General features: G+C 49.7%; 1 protein-coding gene across 1 annotated transcript; it reads left to right on the forward strand.

Annotated features, from left to right (window-relative positions):
* Positions 1–22343, forward strand: LOC146829711 (serpin H1-like). Its single transcript, XM_085608419.1, has 5 exons — positions 1–517; positions 5836–6440; positions 12966–13064; positions 17728–17960; positions 21270–22343. The coding sequence occupies exons 2-5, from the start codon at positions 5858–5860 to the stop codon at positions 21570–21572; spliced, it is 1218 nt and encodes a 405-aa protein (XP_085464545.1). The 5' UTR covers positions 1–517; positions 5836–5857; the 3' UTR covers positions 21573–22343.

A 22343-nucleotide genomic window follows, 5' to 3' on the forward strand; every position in this document is an offset into this window, starting at 1 on the left:
GACACGTAAGCGTGCTCCGAGGATGCCGAGAACTGGAGAAACTGCCCCTGTGGCAGCAGCTGATGCAACGCTCCTCCAGCCACCCCCCCCCCCCCACCACGCCCCTCCATCTGGGGGTGGGGTACCAGCCGGAGGGGCTGGGCCTGGCGGATCTGGTTTCAAACACTCTCTTGGAAGGTTTTCCTAGTTTTGTGGGTTTCGAGAAACTTCTCCCAGGACAGCTATAAATTGAAGGTGAAGGCAGAGAGAAGAGAAACCCAGAAAAGAGAGAAGAGAAAAGGAGGACACCGAGCAACTAAAAAGGAGAACAGAAAGAGAAAAAGAGGACCGCGGGAAGCCACAGGAGCACAAAGAGAAGAAGAGGACAGGCGACCACAGAAGCAGAACAGAGAGAGGGGCACAAGCGAGACGAGATAAGAGAAAACAAGAGACGGAAGACGAAGGAGACGCGAGGGACTGAAAGAACAAAGGAAAAGAAAAGGAACACAGGAGCGGAGAGCGCCCGCACTCCCGGCAGGTGGGTGAGAAGAGGCAGGGCAGGCACGCGTACTGTCCCGATAAATGACAGCAGTCACGCTGAGCAGTGCCAGTGCTGTCGCGACAGAGCCGGACAGACTTAAAAGAACATGTCAGGCTGAGGAGTCCCAGCACTGTCGCGACAGAGACAGACAGCCTTAAAAGAATATCAGTCACGCTGAGGAGTGCCAGCACTGTCGCGACACAGTCTGGCAGCCTTGAAAAAACATCAGCACACTGGGGAGCGCCAGCCCTGTCGCGACAGAGCCTGGCAGCCTTAAAAAAATATCAGTCACGCAGAGGAGTGCCAGCACTGTCGCGACAGAGTCTGGCAGCCTGAATAGAAGTTCTAGCACTGTACCAACAGCAGAGCGGGGCGGGCGCAATGCCTGGGCTCTCGATAGTGCAGCAGCTGCAGTGGCACCGGGCTGTAGGGGTGCGAGGGGTCCTCTGCACCCCAGTTATGGCAGGCCTCTCCTACCCACACGGGAGTGGGGGCTCTGCTCGTTATTTATATTAGGGCCCATGGCACTGACACCCCTGTTGCTCGTCTACACTCCTGCCTTAGTAGAAAGGGGGAGGTGCAGGGGCGAGGGAGGGGTGTGTGGGGGGAGGGGGCGAGAGGCAGCCATTCAAACCCTCTCTATAAAGTTACAGTGTCTCCCAGTCCACTGGTCCAAGTACACTGTCAACACATTGAACGTCACTTAAAGGTGTGCTTGCAGCGGGGCCCACCAGGTGGCAGTGACTCGCCGCCAGTGTGTCATCTGATGACACGTCTGATTTCTGGCAGACTGGGGTCACCTGCCGGGCCGGCGTTGACCTCTGACCTGACCCGGGGAGGGGGAGTCTGTCATGAGCTGGGTTGTTGGGGGGTCCTCCTCCTGGGTTGGGCTGAGAGGGCAGCGCACAGACACACACCCCTTTCCCAGCTCAGTGTGTGGTGAGGCAGAGGGGGTGCGGGGTGAGAGGGAACGAGCAGAGAAGGTGGAAGAGACGCCATGGCGGGTCTGACAGCAACGCTTGGCATTAGCACGGGCCAAGGGCCCGACCTCCCTAGCAGAAAGTAACATAAGTGAAGACTAAATACAGGAAACAGGGGCCACAGGGGTCTTCCAGAGGCGCAGTCATCACAGCTGACAATCCGTGTGCTCCTGCAGCCCGCTCGTCTAATCTAAAGCGTGTTTAATCTTTCCTTGGCTAGGGCGTGGCATAGTCCCACCTAAGGACTCAGGTTATCAGATGGGTGAATCGTATATAGTGACGTCTGAGGCCACAGCCTGCGCGATAGCTCTGCTGTCTGACGACTGGGCGTGTAACTTCGGTGTCACGAGTTATGTATCGGCTTGCTGTCTCTAAATTAAGCCAGTAAACTGCACACTGAGAGACAGCCCTGCTGTCTGAGGCCTAAAGGTATACGTCCCATGCCCCCGCCTAGTTCTGCTGTCTAATGCATACTTCGTTAGCTGGGAGATAATTCTGTGAGCTCTGAACTAGTTAAGGCTAGTGCAAACTGAGATATAGCTGTGCTGTCTAAAAGCCACTGCCTGTAAGATCTGTGCAGCCTGCCTATAGCTCTGCTGCCCAGAGCTGCCTTGTGTATTGTGACCTGAGCCCGTGAGCTGCGTATCCGGAGGGATAGCCCTGCTGTCTAGCAGGAGCTCTTTGACCTGTGCAGCCTGCCTATAGCTCTGATGTCCAAGGACTCGGACTCTCCTTTGTAGCACTAGAGTTGCCTTTTCTGCCTCCTCATGTGAGACTGCTCGCCGTTTGTGGCCTGAGATTGTACGTTCTGCGTCAGCTGACGGGTAACTCTGCTGTTAGAGGGCCGAGCTTGTACTTCTACGCAATAAAAAGCCCTTTCAGCCCAATGGGCGTTGAGCGCCTGGCCTAAACTTAATCCGAGTGATAGCTCTGCACACTGAGGTCTGAATGTGTACATTTTGTGGAACAGCTTCCCGCCCAAAGATTTTAGGTTAGTTGTTGCCTGAGACATAGCTCTGCTGCAGGGTTATTTGTTCCCTGAGAACTAGCTCTGCTCTAAGGTAATTTGTTCCCTGAGGCATAGCTCCGCTGTAAGGTTATTTGATCCCTGAGCCATAGCTCTGCTGTAAGGTTATTTGATCCCTGAGCTTTAGCTATGCTGTAGGGTTATTTGTTCCCTGAGGCATAGCTCTGCTGTAAGGTTATTTGTTCCCTGAGGCATAGCTCTGCTGTAAGGTTGTTTGTTCCCTGAGCTTTAGCTATGCTGTAGGGTTATTTGTTCCCTGAGCTTTAGCTATGCTGAAGGGTTATTTGTTACCTGAGCTTAAGCTCTGCTGTAAGGCTATTTGTTCCCTGAGCTTTAGCTCTGCTGTAAGGTTATTTGTTCCCTGAGGCATAGCTCTCCTGTAAGGTTATTTGTTCCCTGAGGCATAGCTGTGCTGTAAGGTTATTTGTTCCCTGAGGCATAGCTCTGCTGTAAGGTTATTTGTTCCCTGAGCTTTAGCACTGCTGTGAGGTTATTTGTTCCCTGAGGCATAGCTCTGCTCTAAGGTTATTTGTTTCCTGAGGCATTGCTTTGCTGTAAGGTTATTTGTTCCCTGAGGCATAGCTCTGCTGTAAGGTTATTTGTTCTCTGTGGCATAGCTCCGCTGTACGGTTATTTGTTCCATGAGGCATAGCTCTGCTGCAAGGTTATTTGATCCCTGAGACATAGCTCTGCTGTAGGGTTATTTGTTCCCTGAGTCATAGCTCTGCTGCCAGGTTATTTGTTCCCTGAGCTTTAGCTCTGCTGTGAGGTTATTTTGATCTCTGAGACATAGCTCTGCTGTAATATTATTTGTTCCCTGAGACATAGCTCTGCTGTAAGGTTATTTGTTCCCTGAGACATAGCTCTGCTCTCAGGTTATTTTATCCATGGGAACTAGCTCTGCTGTAAGGTCATTTGTTCCCCGGGGCATAGCTCTGCTGTAAGGTGTTTTGGTCCCTGAGACATAGCTCTGCTGTAAGGTTATTTGGTCCCTGAGACATAGCTCTGCTGTAGGGTTTTTTGTTCCCTGAGGCATAGCTCTGCTGTAAGATCATTTGTTCCCTGAAGCATAGGTCTGCTGTAATATTATTTGTTCCTGAGGCATAGCTCTGCTGTAAGGTTATTTGTTCCCTGAGCTTCAGCTCTGCTGTAAGGTTATTTGTTCCCTGAGCTTTAGCTCTGCTGTAGGGTTATTTGTTACCTGAGCTTTAGCTCTGCTGTAATATTATTTGTTCCCTGATGCATAGCTCTGCTGTAAGGTTATTTGTTCCCTGATGCATAGCTCTGCTATAAGGTTATTTGTTCCCTGAGGCATAGCTCTGCTGTAATATTATTTGTTCCTGAGGCATAGCTCTGCTGTAACGTTATTTGTTCCCTGAGCTTCAGCTCTGCTGTAAGGTTATTTGTTCCCTGAGCTTCAGCTTTGCTGTAAGGTTATTTGTTCCCGGAGCTTTAGCTCTGCTGTTAGGTTATTTGTTCCCTGAGGCATAGCTCTGCTGTAATATTATTTGTTCCCTGATGCATAGCTCTGCTGTAAGGTTATTTGTTCCCTGAGCCATAGCTCTGCTGTAATATTATTTGTTCCTGAGGCATAGCTCTGCTGTAACGTTATTTGTTCCCTGAGCTTCAGCTCTGCTGTAAGGTTATTTGTTCCCTGAGCTTCAGCTTTGCTGTAAGGTTATTTGTTCCCGGAGCTTTAGCTCTGCTGTTAGGTTATTTGTTCCCAGAGGCATAGCTCTGCTGTAATATTATTTGTTCCCTGATGCATAGCTCTGCTGTAAGGTTATTTGTTCCCTGAGGCATAGCTCTGCTGTAAGGTTATTTGTTCCCTGAGGCATAGCTCTGCTGTAAGGTTATTTGTTCCCTGAGGCATAGCTCTCCTGTAATATTATTTGTTCCCTGAGCTTTAGCTTTGCTGTAAGGTTATTTGATCCCTGAGGTATAGCTCTGCTGTAAGGTTATTTTTCCCCTGAGCTTTAGCTCTGCTGTACGGTTATTTGATTCCTGAGACACAGCTCTGCTGTAAGGTCATTTGATCCCTGAGACATAGCTCTGCTGTACGGTTATTTGTTCAATGAGTATTAACTCTGCTGTACGGTTATTTGTTCCCTGAGCTTTAGCTCTGCTGCAAGGTTATTTGTTCCCTGACCTTTAGCTCTACTGTAAGGTTATTTATTCCCTGAGATATAGCTCTGCCCTAAGGTTATTTGTTCCCTGAGCTTTAGCTCTGCTGTATGGTTATTTGTTACCTGAGCTTTAGCTCTGCTGTAAGGTTGTTTGTTCACTGAGGCATAGCTCTGCTGTAATATTATTTGTTCCCTGATGCATAGCCCTGCTGTAAGGTTATTTGTTTCCTGAGGCATAGCTCTGCTGTAAGGTTATTTGTTCCCCGAGGCACAGCTCTGCTGTAAGGTTATTTGTTCCCTGAGGCATAGCTCTGTTGTAATATTATTTTTAGTCCCTGAGCTTTAGCTCTGCTGTAAGGTTATTTTATCCCTGAGACATAGCTCTGCTGTAAGGTTATTTGTTCCTTGAGCTTTAGCTCTGCTGTAAGGTTATTTGATGCCTGAGACATAGCTCTGCTGTAAGGTTATGTGATCCCTGAGACATAGCTCTGCTGTAAGGTAATTTGTTCCCTGAGCTTTAGCTCTGCTGTAAGGTTATTTGTTCCCTGAGCTTTAGCTCTGCTCTAAGGTTATTTGTTCCCTGCGGCATAGCTCTGCTGTAAAGTTATTTGACTTCTAAGGCATAGCTCAACTGCAAAGTTACTTGCCTCCTGAGGGATAGTTCTGCTGTATGCAGGCAGCTCGTGTTCTGCTGTGATGCCTGAGCCTGCAAGGCCAGTGAAACCTGAAAGAAAACCCTCTGCTATTGGACAGGGATGCTTGTAACCTGTGGGTAGCTCTGCTGTCTACTGCAAGGGGTAGCTCTGCTGAGTAGGGCCCAAGAAAGGGGGTCTGCGTCCGAACATGAGGGTTGGGACGCAGGGGTTGTGGGGTGCTTTCTCCTCCCTACACCAGGAGTGAGGGTCCAGCTGGTCTCTGTCCGTACAGGGGTGTCTGTCGGGGGTTTGGGGAGGAGGAGTCTGTCTTATACTGGGGAGAGTGCAGTGACCACCTGTATTTCTTGAGTCTGGGTCCAGGAGGGAGGTTCCCTTGTCTTTCCAGATCCCGCTCACCCTGTGTTAAAGATGCCATCAGGTCTCTGGGTGCCACTGATGCCACTGCATTCTGTTAGTGGTCCAGGAACGCTGACCTCTGGCCATAGGTGGCCACCGACTGACGGCCATGTCTGATCTATCTCCACAGGTGGACGCTGACCGCCCACACCATGGCTCTGCAGCTGGCTGCCCTTGCTCTGGTGGTCACCCTCGTGTCTGGAGATCCTGGCGGACTGAGGGAGCACGGCCCAGCCCTGGCAGAGAGCACCGTGAACCTGGCCCTCAGTCTGTACCACACCATGGTGAAGGACCCCCAGCTCAGCTCCATGAACATCCTCTTCTCCCCGGTGGTCGTGGCCTCCTCCCTGGGCGTCATGTCCATGGGCGCCAAGGATGAGACGGCAGCACAGGTCCAGGCCCTCCTGAACCTGCCCATCCCAGAGGACCAGATGCAGGCGGCCTTCTCCGAGTTCCTCAAGGACCTCGCTGACCAGGAGGCCAGGAACGTCACCTGGAAGGTGAGCAGCCGCCTGTATGGCCCAGACTCCATCGATTTCCATGACAACTTCCTGGAGAAGAGCCGGACCCACTACCACCACGACCATTCCAAGATCAACTTCCGCGACCGCCGCCAGGCTGTTGACGACGTCAACGAGTGGGCCTCACAGGCTATGGGAGGCAGGGTGTCCGATGTGGCCACGGACTTCTCCAACGGGGAAGGAGCGGTGCTCGTCAACGCCATGTTCTTCAAACGTGAGTAGCACAAAGGCCTCTCAGTCTGTGGGAGATGAACAAGCAGGTTTAGCAAAGGCAATGAGTGCATTGAGACATCCTTCTGGGCTTATCCAACATCCAGTTCACTCTTTAAGTGTGAGAAGCAGAGATACACTGATTAGTAGCACCAGGGGTCGTCTATAGCAACGCCCTCTCCAAAGATATACAGTAATTTTTATCGCCATCTGAAAACATATCAGATGTCTCAGCCTGGGCAATGCATATGGGGCAGCAAAACACCGGCTTATCTGCACCATGATGGAGTGTAAGGCTAGACAGAGAACAGCTCCCCTACCTGTACAAACATGGCAGCTATAAGGGCAATGGAGAAAATACCATTTACAACCTCCGTCTTCAATAGATGAATACAAGCACAAGTGTACAATGACAGCCATGAAAGGTGAACCCAGTCGGGACAGGCAGGCCTCCAATAACCAGTCTCGAGTCTGTGGAAAGGCAGAAAACGCAGATCACAGGACTTTAGTGACTGCACTAGTCAAAGATGGCGGCCGGTTTTACACAGCAAGGCAGACTGATTTTCAAATGGCTCAGAAAGAACTACATGGGAGAGGGAGGGAGAGTAGCCGTGGGAGGCTGACAGTAAGAGCCTCATATTGAAGGGAAAAGCTGTCACTTATTAACTGAGATTATTAATGCTGGTGACAAGTGCTGTGTACTGTCACTTCTACAAGTATGAAGGGTTATACCAACCTGAATTACAATTAGATTATAGTGGGTGACCCCTCCCCAAGAATGAAGGGATATACCAGGCTGAATTACAAATAGATTATAGTGGGTGACCCCTCCCCAAGTATGAAGCGACCCTTGACCTTGTTAGGTAGGTTGCTCCCCCTCCGCACAGTACCGCCTGTGCGTCCTGTCCCTGCCCCAGCTGCTGCTGCTGAGGTAAGTTCTGTGCCCCCGTGATCAATGCCCCATTTTCTCCTCTGTGCCCCTTGTTCTGTGCCTCGTTTTCTCCTCTGTGCCCCCGTGATCTGTGCCCCGTTTTCTCCTCTGTGCCCCAGTGTTCTGTGCTCCCTTTTCTCCTCTGTGCCCCTTGTTCTGTGCCCCGTTTTCTCCTCTGTGCCCCTTGTTCTGTGCCCCATGTTCTCCTCTGTGCCCCTTGTTCTGTGCCCCATGTTCTCCTCTGTGCTCCTTATTCTGTGCCCCGTTTTCTCCTCTGTGCCCCTTGTTCTGTGCCCCGTGATCTGTGCCCCGTTTTCTCCTCTGTGCCCCGTGTTCTCCTCTGTGCCCCTTGTTCTGTGCCCCATGTTCTCTGTGCCCCTTGTTCTGTGCCCCATGTTCTCCTCTGTGTCCCTTGTCCTGTGCCTTTTTTTCTCCTCTGTTCCCCTTGTTCTGTGCCCCGTGATCTGTGCCCCATTTTCTCCTCTGTGCCCCTTGTTCTGTGCCCCGTTTTCTCCTCTGTGCCCCTTGTTCTGTGCCCCGTTTTCTCCTCTGTGCCCCCGTGATCTGTGCCCCATTTTCTCCTCTGTGCCCCTTGTTCTGTGCCCCGTTTTCTCCTCTGTGCCCCTTGTTCTGTGCCCCGTTTTCTCCTCTGTGCCCCTTGTTCTGTGCCCCATTTTCTCCTCTGTGCCCCCGTGATCTGTGCCCCATTTTCTTCTCTGTGCCCCATTTTCTCATCTGTGCCCCTTGTTCTGTGCCCCGTTTTCTCCTCTGTGCCCCGTGATCGGTGCCCCGTTTTCTCCTCTGTGCCCCTTGTTCTGTGCCCCGTTTTCTCCTCTGGGCCCCTGTGATTCTGTGCCCTTGCCCCCGCACTGTCCACCACTCCCGTTCCAGCCGCTGCATCCCTTGCGGCCCCGCACCCCTAACTGCCCTTTCGCTGCACCTACGTCCCGCCTCCCAGCTGCTCCTCCCCATATATGGCAGCCGCTGTGCGGCTACACGCACCAGGCGCGAAGGCAAGCCCGTCCGCGTCAGGACCGCACCCAGCGCCAGGACCCCTGGCCCCCACGAACGCCACTACGCCCGCCTCAGCTACGACTCCAGCACCCTCCACGCACTCAACGCCGGCCAGTTGCCCCAAAGCGCACCCATGCTCCCTTCTCCTGCCGGAACTGCAGCTTCACCAGCATCCGGCCCGCCAACCCACCTACCTACCAAAGAACCCAACCACCTCAGATGCATCCTTCTCAACACCCGTTCCGCACGCAAACACGCCGTGGAACTCTGGGACCTACTGGACTCCAACACCCAAGACGGCGCCTTCCTGACGGAGACCTGGCTGAACCCCGCCTCGGCACCCGACATCGCCATAGCCATCCCGGAAGGCTATAAGATCACCCGCAGGGACCGTGCCAATTGAGTAGAAGGAGGAATCGCCATCGTCCACAGGAACACTCTAAAAGTCTCAACCAACACCGATGACACCCTTAGCACCGCCGAACACCTGCACTTCCAGATCCACACCGATCCCAACACCACCCTCAAAGGAACCCTCATCTACAGACCCCCCGGACCACGAGCACAGTTCAGCGACTCCATCCCCGACCTCGTCAGCACACACGCCCTCGCCTCCACGGACTACATCCTCCTCGGGGACCTGAACTTCCACCTCTAGAACAACAACACCAACTCCTCCACCCTGATCGACAACCTCGCCAACCTCGGACTCAGATAACTCGTCACTACACACACCCACTCCGCCGGCCACACGCTTGACCCCATCTTCTCCGCAAGCTCCCACATCTCCTTCAACCACACCACCGAGCTCCACTGGACCGATCACTGCTGCATCCACTTCACCTTCCGGAAACCCACCACGCACCACCGCACCGAACAAATGCCGCGCCGCTGCTGGAGCAAAGTCACCGAAGACCAGCTTTCCACCTCCTCCTCCCTCGCCCGGAACCCACCCACAAATCCGACCGACCCCGACACCGCCAACCGCAACCTCAAACAGTGGATCAATGACTGCGCCAACACCCTCACCCCCCTCAAGAAGCCCTCCAACACCCACACTAGCAAGAAAGCCAGCTGGTTCACCGAAGACCTCCAAGCGAACCTACCGAAAACTCGAAAAAACCTGGATCCGTGAACGAACACCGCACAGCTACACCGCCCACAAGAATGCCACCCGCAGACACCACCACCTCATCAGATCCTCCAAAAGGACCTCCTTCAAAGACCGCCTAGACAACAACGCACACAACAGCAAAGAGCTCTTCAGCATCGTGAAGGAACTCTCCAACCCCAGCTCCAACTCCAACGACATCACACCTTCACAAGACCTGTGCGACTCGCTGGCCACCTTCTTCCATCGCAAGATCACAGACATCCACGACAGCTTCAACACCGTCACCACCCCGGCAACCACTGAGACCCCCGCTCCCACGACCACCACCCGCACCAACCGCCTGATCTCCTGGACCAACATCAATGACAACGACACCATCAAGATCATGAAAACGTCCACTCCGGATCCCCGGAAGATCCCTACCCACACCACATCTTCAACAAAGCCAGCAGCACCATCGCACCCCATCTCTGGAAAACCATCAACATCTCCTTCGAGACAGCGACCTTCCCGGAGAGCTGGAAGCACGCAGAGATCAACGCCTTACTCAAGAAACCCAAGGCGGACCCCAAGGACCTCAAGAACTTCCGACCCATCTCCCTGCTCCCGTTCCCGGTGAAGATCATCGAAAAGGCCGTCAACTAACAACTAGCCAGCTTCCTCGAGGAGAACAGCATCCTGGACCCATCCCAGTCTGGGTTCCGCAGCACCCACAACACCGAAACTGCCATCATCGCCGCCACCGATGACATCAGGTCCCTGCTAGACAACGGAGATACCGCGGCCCTCATCCTCCTGGACCTGTCAGCCGCCTTCGACACGGTCTGCCACCGTACACTACGAACACGCCTCTACGATGCCGGAATCCAAGAGAAAGCCCTGGACTGGACCTCTTCCTTCCTCTCCTGCAGAACACAGAGCGTCCGCCTCCCCCCCTTCCGCTCCAAAGCCACCGAGATCATCTGCGGCTTACCCCAAGGCTCATCCCTCAGCCCAACGTTGTTCAACATCTACATGGCACCCCTCGCCCACATCGCACCAAGGCACGACCTCAACATCATCTCCTACGCTGACAACACTCAGCTGATCCTCTCCCTCACCAAGGACCCGCACACCGCCAAAACCAACCTCCACGAAGGAATGAAGGCCGTCGCCGACTGGATGACGAACAGCCGACTGAAGCTGAACTCGGACAAGATGGAGGTCCTCATCCTCGGGACCACCCCCTCAGCCTGGGACGACTCCTGGTGGCCGACTGCACTAGGAACACCCCCAACACCCACCGACCACGCACGCAACCTAGGGGTCATCCTCGACTCTACCCAGTCCATGACAAAGCAGGTCAACGCCGTCTCCTCCTCCTGCTTCAACACCCTATGCATGCTTCGCAGGATCTTCAAGTGGCTCCCCACCGAAACAAGGACGGTCCCCCAGGCCCTCATCAGCAGTAGACTGGACTACGGAAATGCATTCTACGCAGGAGCCCCGGCCAAACTCCTGAAACTGCTTCAACGCATCCAGAGCGCCTCTGCACACCTGATCCTTGCCGTAGCCACATCACACCCCACCTGAGAGATCTGTACTGGCTCCCTGGCAACAAGAGGATAACCTTCAAACTCCTCACCCACGCACACAAGGCACTCCACAACACCAGACCAATGTACCTCAACAGCCGACTCAGCCTCTACACCCCCACTCACCAGCTCCGCTCCGCAGACCACACCCTAGCCGCCGTCCCCCGAATCCGAAGAGTGACCGCCGGCGGCAGATCATTTTGCCACCTCGTCGCCAAGACATGGAACACCCTCCCCATCCGCCTGCGGCAGACCTTCTGACCTTCTGACCTTCAGAAGACTTCTCAAGACCTGGCTCTTCGAATAGTAGCAGCTTCCCCCCTCCCCCCAGCTCCTTGAGACCCTCGCGGGTATGTAGTGCGCTTTACAAATGCCATGATTGATTGATTGATTGAAGGGATATACCAACCTGAATTACAAATAGATTATAGTGGGTGACCCCTCCCCAAGTACAAAGGGATATACCAACCTGAATTACAAATAGATTACAGTGGGTGACCCCTCCCCAAGTATGAAGGGATATACCAACCTGAATTACAAATAGATTACAGTGGGTGACCCCTCCCCAAGTATAAAGGTATATACCAACCTGAATTACAAATAGATTATAGTGGGTGACCCCTTCCCAAGTATAAAGGATATACCAACCTGAATTACAAATAGATTATAGTGGGTGACCCCATCCCAAGTATAAAGGTATATACCAACCTGAATTACAAATAGATTATAGTGGGTGACCCCTCCCCAAGTATAAAGGTATATACCAACCTGAATTACAAATAGATTATAGTGGGGGACCCCTCCCCAAGTATAAAGGATATACCAGGCTGAATTACAAATAGATTATAGTGGGTGACCCCATCCCAAGTATAAAGGGATATACCAGGCTGAATTACAAATAGATTATAGTGGGTGACCCCTCCCCAAGTATAAAGGATATACCAACCTGAATTACAAATAGATTATAGTGGGTGACCCCTCCCCAAGTATAAAGGGATATACCAACCTGAATTTCAAATAGATTATAGTGGGTGACCCCTCCCCAAGTATAAAGGATATACCAACCTGAATTACAAATAGATTATAGTGGGGGACCCCTACCCAAGTATAAAGGGATACACCAACCTGAATTACAAATAGATTACAGTGGTTGACCCCTCCCCAAGTATAAAGGGATATACCAACCTGAATTACAAATAGATTACAGTGGTTGACCCCTCCCCAAGTATGAAGGGATATACAAACCTGAATTACAAATAGATTACAGTGGTTGACCCCTCCCCAAGTATGAAGGGATATACAAACCTGAATTACAAATAGATTACAGTGGTTGACCCCTCCCCAAGTATAAAGGGATATGCCAACCTGAATTACAAATAGATTATAGTGGGTGACCCCTACCCAAGTATAAAGGGATACACCAACCTGAATTACAAATAGATTATAGTGGGGGACCCCTCCCCACAAGAACAATGCTCAGTCCAATCTCTTCCAGTGGTGGCAGCTCTTGTAAATCACAGACACTCATCATGACCAGCAGAACCTCTGCATCCACTTCTCCTAGATGTTCACGCAGGGCTTCTATCCGCTACCCCGTGCCCTCTGTTCCTCTCTCGTACTCTCTGAATCTCTCAAGTCCCTCTCTATCAGTGATTTATGGTGGCCTATAGAGCTGTACAAATCAGAAACATGACAGAGACAGTCACAAGCATCACCGCACAGGTCAGAGTAGACTTTACGCTCTCACCGTTACGCTGTCATCTTTACACACTCACTTTTACACTCTCACTTTTACACACTCACTTTTACACACTCACCTTTACGCTCTCACCTTTACACACTCACCTTTACACACTCACCTTTACACACTCACCTTTTTGTATGCTCTCTCCGCAGCTCACTGGGGCGAGAAGTTTCACCACCAAATGGTGGACAAGCGAGGATTCCTGGTGTCCGGCTCCCATACCGTCTCTGTTCCCATGATGCACCGCTCAGGTGAGTCTCCCACCATGACCCTCCATGTAGTGCTTTATGAGAGGTTTTCATGTTTTGCCTCAATCTGTTACGGAGACTGAAGCACTTGGCAATGAAGTGACCAGATAACGACTCTTAGCCTCATGCCTTAAGTGTGGACGCAATGCGTTGTGAGTTTAGCCAAGGACACTTTGTGTTACACAGATATAGATAGGGTAAAGTACCCCGGCTGTACATTGTAAGGGTATTCTAAATCAATAGGTAGTTCTCTGACCTTATAGTTGAACGTGGTCAAAGTCAAAAGTTCTTTTAGAAGATCATGGAATTCCAGGGTAACTTGCAATATCCTTTTAATGCACACAAGGGGTATTTTTTTCCTTACAATACATAGTCTTACATTTTACCACAAATCAGTTAAATTCTTGGTGTCTTGCTCCTTCATCTGAAAGAGATAATATAGTTGAGGACAAGAAGAATAAACAAGCACTGGAAATGCAATAGGTCGCGCATTTGGTGGAGTTGGAACTATTGATATTGTAAATGCCATTTTATTTACCCATGCAATAGATATGTCCTCCCCACCTTAATAAAAAAGAATTGACTCTGTTGTGTGTTTTTATGTAGTATTTTGTCTAGCAAGAAGTACCGGTTTGTTATTTTGAAAAGCTCTAGGGAGGAGAAAGATCTCCACCTTTTAAGAGCGCCGTCACTAATGTTCTACAGTTACTGACATTAACATTTTGCCGAAAACAGACGCAAACAACTCAGTCTCTAGAGGCACAGAAGTGACCTAAGGCGCCGGACGGATAAGGAACACACCCACCGACTAAGGCATACCGCTCCCTAGTATGGGCTACTTATTGTACAGCGCCTCCTGGCCTTTAAGAGTCACTTCCCTGACATGGAATGAGTCTGCAGCTTCTCTACCAACCTTTTACATATACTGCTCGTATACTTAAATTCAGTGCTTAATTGTTGAGAAGAAAAAACAAGCATTGACATAGCCAATAGGTCTCGCTTTTTGGACCTTATAACTGTTTAGCCATGCAGCACATTATCCATTACATTACATTAGCCATTAAAGACATCAAAGTTTGTGGTAAATCAATACGTGCATCACAGGGCAGGCAAATTACCGACTGTAGACGTTGTAACACGATAACAAGCGCATTTGTAAAAACCCTTCTCCTCCCAAACTATCTTATTTACATATTTCATCTTTGTGTTTCCCTGTAGCTGCGCAGCATCGCAACTCTACTAATCAGCCCAGAGCAAACCACCTTAAGCTTTACGAATCTTAAGGCCTGGGCATCGTGACCCAGTCTGTAAAATGCACCCATGAGGATGGACCTGCAAGCCATTCCGCAATTCTGGCCAAATCATCCAATGTGCCCGGGCCCTAAAAACTGATTGTGTCCCGTGGCACGTGTCAGGCGCTACTTTAAAGCGCTTCTTTGGTGCAGGTTCGCACTGTAAGAGCGAAAACAGACAAAGAATATCGGAGGCAAGTGTTGTCAAAACACGGAAACAAGAGCTCATAAACGGGAACAACTGTCATTGAAAGGGGTTTAAAGTTCTCAGCACTGCAGCAGCATGGTGCGACCCAAAACTCGGGTGGGGGTACTTAGGGGTGGTTAGCCGCCGCCTCCTCCCTTATTCCAGGGCTGGTTTCAGACTCTGCTGCACTCCAGTGACCTGGGAGGCCTTGCAACTGCTGGTCATCGACTCCATGTCTCCATGACGTGAGCTCGGAAATCATGATTCATTGAATTCACTGTGGGCTCACAAGATGAAGGTCCGATGAGCAGGTAGACCGTGCTGCGAGGGCCATCATTGCGACGGTGCCCGCAAACCAGAAGGAAAGATCAGAAAAGTACTGCAAGTGCTCCTGCCGCGGAGAGCTGAAAAAGGAATGAAAAAGTGCGTAGTAAACGGACAAACAAGGGGAGCTTAAAAATACATCAAATTCCATAGTAGGCATGCGTACGATGACACGCATGCGCAAAAGCGAGGGGGAGCACATATAGACGGGAGTGAAAAACGACGGAACACCGTCGCGTACTAGCAGTCCGGGTAGCGCAGCTGGTACAGCAGAGAGACAGCGCCATTTAAAAATGCGAGACAAATGCATTTCAGTACGGTGATGCGGAACACCACACTGAAATGCGTTAGAGTCACGTCTGTTGCGTGATACTTGGCAGGCCTGCTTTGGGTCACCAACTGATTGATTCCATCATAATTTTGATATTTTAGATGCGCCCAAGTAAATAAGCAGCTGCTGCGATCAGTGCTGCTCTCAAGCACCGATACTGAACGCTTTCTTGATTGCTCGGCAGTCGGTGATCAGTTGGACCCTGGCGGTGTGTCCTTGTGATACGTTTGGGCGCAAACTTATGTCTAATAGGGTGTAGAATAAATTATGCAGTTGACAACTTTCTTCAATAACGTAATCTCGGTGTTTGGGTATGAGCACTTGAATAAAGAAATAGATGCTTTTTAAATATTTCTTTACTTTTGCAGCAATCGCAGCACCGGCGCTTTACCTTTAACCATGAGTAAAGCGCCGGTGTCGCAATTACTGCAAAAGTAAAGAAATAGACAAAAACATCTATTTCTTTACTTTTGCTATAATCGTGGCACCCGCGCTTTACTTTTAACATGGTTGAAGGTAAAGCGCCAGTGCCGCGATTATAGCAAAAGTAAAGAAATAGATGTTTTTTTCTATTTCTTTACTTTTGCAGCAATCGCGGCACCGGCGCTTTAGTCATGGTTAAAGGTAAAGCGCGGATGCCGCGGTTGCTGCAAAAGTAAAGGAACATATAAAAACATCTATTTCTTTACTTTGCTACAATCGTGGCACCAGCGCTTTACTTTTAAAATTAAAAGTAAAGCGCGGGTGCCGCGATTATGCCAAAGTGAAACAAAACAAGCACGCAAAGGAAAAAAAAAGTGACGCGGCCACGAGTGGTGCGAAAGCTGACGAAAGTGAAGGCTCCAGATGGCGCCTCGGGCGATGAAAGCTGCCGGCTGCTCGCGTGAACGCAAGCGCTAGGCCGTGTGGCAGCACTTTGAAAACCCGTACACTAAATGTCTCGGCCAGACCAGCGCATGCGCTGGATCAGGCGAGACTTAAAAAGTGCCAGGGCCCTCGTCAGGAGGCCACCTCAGCTTACAGTACCCACTGCCCCTGCCAGCGCTGCCAATGACAATACCAACACAACTACTGACCATCACACTCCTACAGGTGTAACAATTCAGACTATTGTAGAACCCCAAAGCTTTATGAATTGCTTGGACGTCTCGTATTTGTCTATTTTAATCTATATCGAATTAATAAAGAACTGTTGCTGTGCTCATCTGTAAATTTGACAAACAGCGCCACCATGTGTCAGACTGCCATAAGGGCCAGTGTTGACAGTTAGGTGATGATGCAGAGCACCAGAAACCACCGGCTCATATTAAGCAGAGCCTAAATTAACTGATAGCCACAGCCCTTCTGGGGGCTCCGGCACCATGTGCGACTGACTGCGCTCCAGCTCTAACAGGCTTCATCAGCCTGTTCATGTGAGCAACTCTCAACTAGTCCTAAGTGTGGCTGACTCTGGGGGCCACAACTCTGACACGTGACTGACTCTTCGCCTACCTGCCATCATTACAGTTACGCTGATATTTTTGGAATCCCCTCTGCCTGGTACACTAGTCTCTCCGCCCCCACTCAGGACACCCCTGCTCACTGGGGTCACCGACGGGGTCCTTTTCATGTAAAGTGTATGTGAGATGAAAAAGGGTTTCAGCCAATGATCCTCGTGCACAGGACCCCTCCAGCAGCTGCCTAATAAAGGCACACATATAAGGTACAACAATTCATTAAAGTATTTTGTTCACGTACGAAATAAAAAAAATAAATGCCATGTCACTTTCAGATTAATTTCTGCAGAGCTTGTATTCTTCTTGCTCGTTAAGCATCTGCAGACGAGTCATACTACTCTCTTCAATATTTAATGAATTATTTGCATCAATATGACCTCAGTTTAGAATTCTTTAACTGCCCGCAGCCGACACGTGTTTCGCAGAACAGCATCTCTTTTTCAAGGCTGTTCAATGGGAAGCTTCAGTATGTACTAAATAAATTATTATTAAAGACCAGCGATTGGATCCAGCGATTAGGTCGTGTTCGGTATTTCTGAATTTAGCGTTAAACCTCACAGTAATGAATCCTCGATTGTTGATTTTGAGTCGTGGTAACGGATTGATTTTGATTTTTAAAGCCCATGATCTGTCTTATACTCTTCCTTTTTGGAACCATGTTCCCTGCTCCGCGCTTGTAAACACAACCACTAAGATTCACCAGTTATAGTTTACTGAGTTATCTGTAACCTGTTTCCTGGCTATATATGTATATATATATATACTGCTTGTGAACTTACATATTACATCATTCATGACGTGTTCAGTGACATCATTGATGAAATCACTGCTAGGTCAAAACACAGTACATCACCATTCCTTTTCCTCCACACTGGTGGCCATGTTCCCTGGTGTAAAGCGGAGTCAAGAGGCAATAACAAGGGTACACATAGTTTTCCAACGGGCGTTACCTCATGGTTTTATGCACTGCTCACAGCTCCTAAGTACCAGGGTCATTCTGTGAGTCCCTTACAATCGCCTGTCCCTTGTCTCCTAGGGTACTACAACTACTACGAGGATGAGGTGAACCGCCTGCAGGTGCTGGAGATGCCTCTGGCCCACGGACACTCCAGCATGATCTTCCTGATGCCGCGGCACGTGGAGTCACTGGACCGGCTGGAGAGCATGCTGACCAAGGAGCAGCTGGACACATGGCTGAGCAAGATGCAAAGGAAGGCCGTGTCCATCTCGCTACCGAAGGTGAACCTGGACACCAGCCACGAGCTGCAGGTGAGTACGCGCGACAGGTGTCCGCACAGCCCATAAAGCAGGACATCTTAGCACAAGAGCATTTATTTCAATTTACTAAAATATCACAGGTTGTGGAAGGGGCATCACACTCTCTTTAACCCTGGAGTTACCCTACCAAATGCACCCAGGAAGGGGCAAGCTCCTCGCGGAAGAAGAAGGAGATTCCTCCTTCCTATAGACTTTTGGTCAATCACTCCTGATCACTATACCTACCTCTGGCCAAAAATAACTTGGCTTCCTGCTGCCTGACGTCCCTCTGGTGCACCAGGGACCACGAGGCACACGCCATGAAGTCCTGGTCAGAGCCAAGACACCGCATGCAGACGGCATGGGGGTCCGATAAAGGGATCCACTTACGGCAGGGATCAAGGGCTGGGTTGAGATCTTGGCAGAGAGGTTACACTGTCACAACGGTGCCGGATATCCTGTCCGCCGAAATATAAATATTATAGGATACAATGGAATCTATATGGGATATCCGTCGCCGTTCTGACGGAGTAAGCCGCCCACCAAGATCTAATCCAAGCCCTAAATCCTGACACGTTTGTGGGAGACATTTGACCTGCTCATTGTTGAAGCTGAGGAAAATGTTATCATGAGTTACAGCTTGAGAGACCTAAACCGCATCGCTGACGTCTGGAAATACAGGACCCGATGCCAGTGCATCGGCTGGTTTCTATGATATACCAGTAGGACCATGTCCAATGGGCATACCTGGAGCTGGTGCCACTTAGCAGCACAGCGTCCCCTGTCCGCGCTGGAAGGATACTGCTGGGAATACGTTTCCAGATCAGTCTGACGCCTCCTGAATATTCATATGGTGCGGAATCTGCAGGAAGATGTATCCATAGAAAATATTAGATGAAACTCAGAATACCACCCGTTAAATGTCTTTCGACTTAAAAAAAAAGTCTTCAAGTCGCTTTTTAGTCCAATCACATACATCCTTTTTCATCTGTAACTTTCTTTTGTGGGTAGAAACCCCTGCCTCCCCACCACAGGCCCCCTCGGTTACCGGTCTCACAGGTTTGGCTTCAGCCTTTGAACGCCGTAAGCGCTGGACACTACAGAGACCAGGGTCTCCAGGGATTGTCTGAGGGCTGCATCCATTTTCAGGATAGCCAATGACTACATACATTGCTTCAACCTAAACGAATTCTATGTAAAGTTATCCTAAGTGGGTGGTCTGACACTCTGGCATCGGACAGACCCTCCTGCATGCACAGGAGCCTTGGCCCCCATACCAGCCGCCCCCCCTCCCCCACACTCCCAGCAGGAGCACATGCCAATCCATCTTCTGTGGTGCTCTAGTCCCTGGTTGGGACAGACTTCTTCTGGTCATTTTTACCCCTTCTGCCAACCTGTATTTATATTACTAGATTTATTGTTGAATATATAGGAAGTGAAAATATGCAAATAGTTCTGCTTATTCTTAGCGATATATGGGCAGATTTACAGCCCCTTGTGCCACCGGTGCGTCACTTTTTGTGATGCACTGGCAGCACATTTTAGTGCCCTCCTTAGAATAAACAGAACTATTTGCGTATATTTACTCCATAGATTATCAACAATAAATCATTGTTTTATGGATTGTTTACGTGCAGGGAGGGACACCTTCCTGTACATAAACAATCACCAGAGGTGATTTCCTCCTTCTGTGTGTGTTGCAGAATGCATTTCTCCTCGTTGCGCCTCCCTACACCTCCCCTGGGAAGGCATAGCATTCAGACGCATTTCCAGATTTACAATTTCTCATAGATCTGGAAATGTGTCAGGTTCCATGGGTGTTGCGTGGGAACACCCACAGCAACACCCATGGAAGGCCCCTATTACGCAAAAAGGGGCCACGTGTAAAGGGGCCGTATTTACAAGGACAGGATGTGGATCAGTGATCAAACCAGTTTTTGAGAGGGGTGATAGGTGCCATCCTGCCTCATAACAACTCATATTCCTACTTGATTCTTCAGCTAAAATCTTTCTCGATACCCTCACGGGTGATTAGCCAACATACCCTAGGCAGAGTTAGGCACACTCACCCGCTCAGCGATGGGAAACCCTCATGGGTGATTACCAACCTACTCTAGGCAGAGTTAGGCACACCCACCCGCTTAGTGCTGGGATACCCTCACGGGTGATTAACCAACCTACCCTAGGCAGGGCCAGACATGCACATCTGCTCAACGTGAGGATACCCTCACGGATGATTAACCAACCTACTCTAGGCAGAGTTAGGCACCCACACCCACTCAATGTCAGGATACCCTCACGGGTGATTAGCCAACTTGCCATAGGGAGGGCTGCCTAACCCTGAACATCCTTAATTGCGAAGCGCTCTGATATCCTTCGGGATCATGTTCGCGCTTTATAAAACTTTAGAAATAAATAAATTTCCAGACACCCTCACGGGTGATTAACCAACCTACCATAGTCAGGGCCAGGCACACACACCTGTTCAATGGCAGGATACTCTTGCGAGGCATTAACCAACCCACAATAGGCACAGCTAGGCGCGCACACACACACGCACACGCCAAACGTCAGGATACCCTCACGTGTGATAGTGCACTTTTCAAATACGCAGAGGAATTTATGAGTTGTAGCACTTGGAAATTATATAACGTTCATCTGCAGAAAATGCTCATTGTTTCACGTATACATTTTAAAATCACAGCTGGGTATAGCTGAGTATCTGGTTCTCATTTCATTCCCGGCGAAGAGACGCGTGGGACTGCTGATGAACGTAGGACAGATGTCATGCACACACCAGAGACTCTCTCTCAAAGACCCTTCTTTCCTAACCAGTCCTGAATTCACTCTACCTCCTATCATTTCTAAAGCCTGTTTTACACAAAATAAAAAGAGGACAATTAATGAAGCATTTCAGTTTCTTTTTAGGCTTGAATCCACGCCTGTAGTCTTGACTTTTTGACGTTTTATAGAATTATCTGATGAAGTCATATCATTTTATGGATGTATTAAGATTTTAATATGCTGTTAAGGTGAATACATAATTAACTTTTTAAAATACTTTTTATTTAAGGATCAGATCATTGCAACTGATAAAAATTATTGTGTTTAATGATTTAAATGATGCATACAATAACATTTCTGATTGACTATTGGATTTATATAGTGCTGGGATAGTTCCAAGTTGCTTCAAAGCTCTGGCGCATTCTGGTGTCAGCTTTGACATCAGATTACCCTGCTCTTCCTCTGCTCTGTCACCTGCTCTTCACTGCTTCTAATCTCTGGCTTCCTGGCTGATGTCTTTGCACCTCTGTCTCATAGAAACACCTCCAGGAATTGGGTCTGAGGGAGGCATTCGATGAAGAGAGAGCGGATTTTTCCGGCATCACGGGGCACAAAGACATGCACCTGGCCAACCACCTCCACGCAGCTGCCATTGAGTGGGATATCGATGGGAAGCCCTACGACCAAGGCACCTACAACCAGGGCGACCTGCGATCGGCCAAGGTCTTCTACGCAGATCACCCCTACATCTTCTTGGTCCGGGACAACGGAACCAACGCCATTCTCCTGATCGGGCGTCTCATCAGACCTGAAGGAGATGAGCAGCATGATGAGCTCTAAGGAGGTGGGTGGACCTGGTAACTGGACCATTGGTCGTCACTCGTCACGTACTAGCGGTACAATAAAAATGTCGGACACATGCAGGTGACGCACATAGGTGAAACTGGACTTGTTCAAAGACTGTTACCTGGTCCTCTCCAGGCTCAAGCTTCTGACAGAAAACAGACTTAGCCCTGACCACTTAAGCCTTTGGCTTGGACATTGTTGGGAAATAGTACAAAATAAGTCACGTCTTGACACAAGAGGCGTGTCCAGAAGAAACAAGTATGGTTGCCATGCAGAGCTTCTCCTGAGAGCCATTCTCACTCAGTTCTTGGTTTTAGTCCCCTCTCATTTGGTTTTGAGGCTGGTCTCTTTCCGTCCAAAGGTGACCCAAGGTCACCTCTAGCTACAACCACTAAGAACCCAAGATCACCTCTAGCTACAACCACTAAGAACCCAAGATCACCTCTCGCCTTCATCGCAATAAAAGCATTGACTTCCACTCAAGGATCAGGGCCAGCAGGACTGGCCCTGGGACAGTCGGTCACAGGACAGCGACAGCGTCTTTCGTCAGGTGACTCTGAGGTGACTGATTAAGGAGCAGACCACATACAAGAATCAGCGAGCACTGATTAACAGGGTATCAACGTTATTGGTCACTAGGGCTTCGACAGTCAGTTCTAAGCCTGGATGCACCAGAATATTTATTTTGGAAGTAGTACATTGTTTTTAAGAGTGTGTTTCTATAAAGAAGGTACTTAAATTTTTCATAAACAGTGCGGTGTTGCA

Source organism: Triturus cristatus, chromosome 5_2, assembly GCF_964204655.1.
Source record: "Triturus cristatus chromosome 5_2, aTriCri1.1, whole genome shotgun sequence".
NCBI classification, from domain to species: Eukaryota; Metazoa; Chordata; class Amphibia; order Caudata; family Salamandridae; genus Triturus; species Triturus cristatus.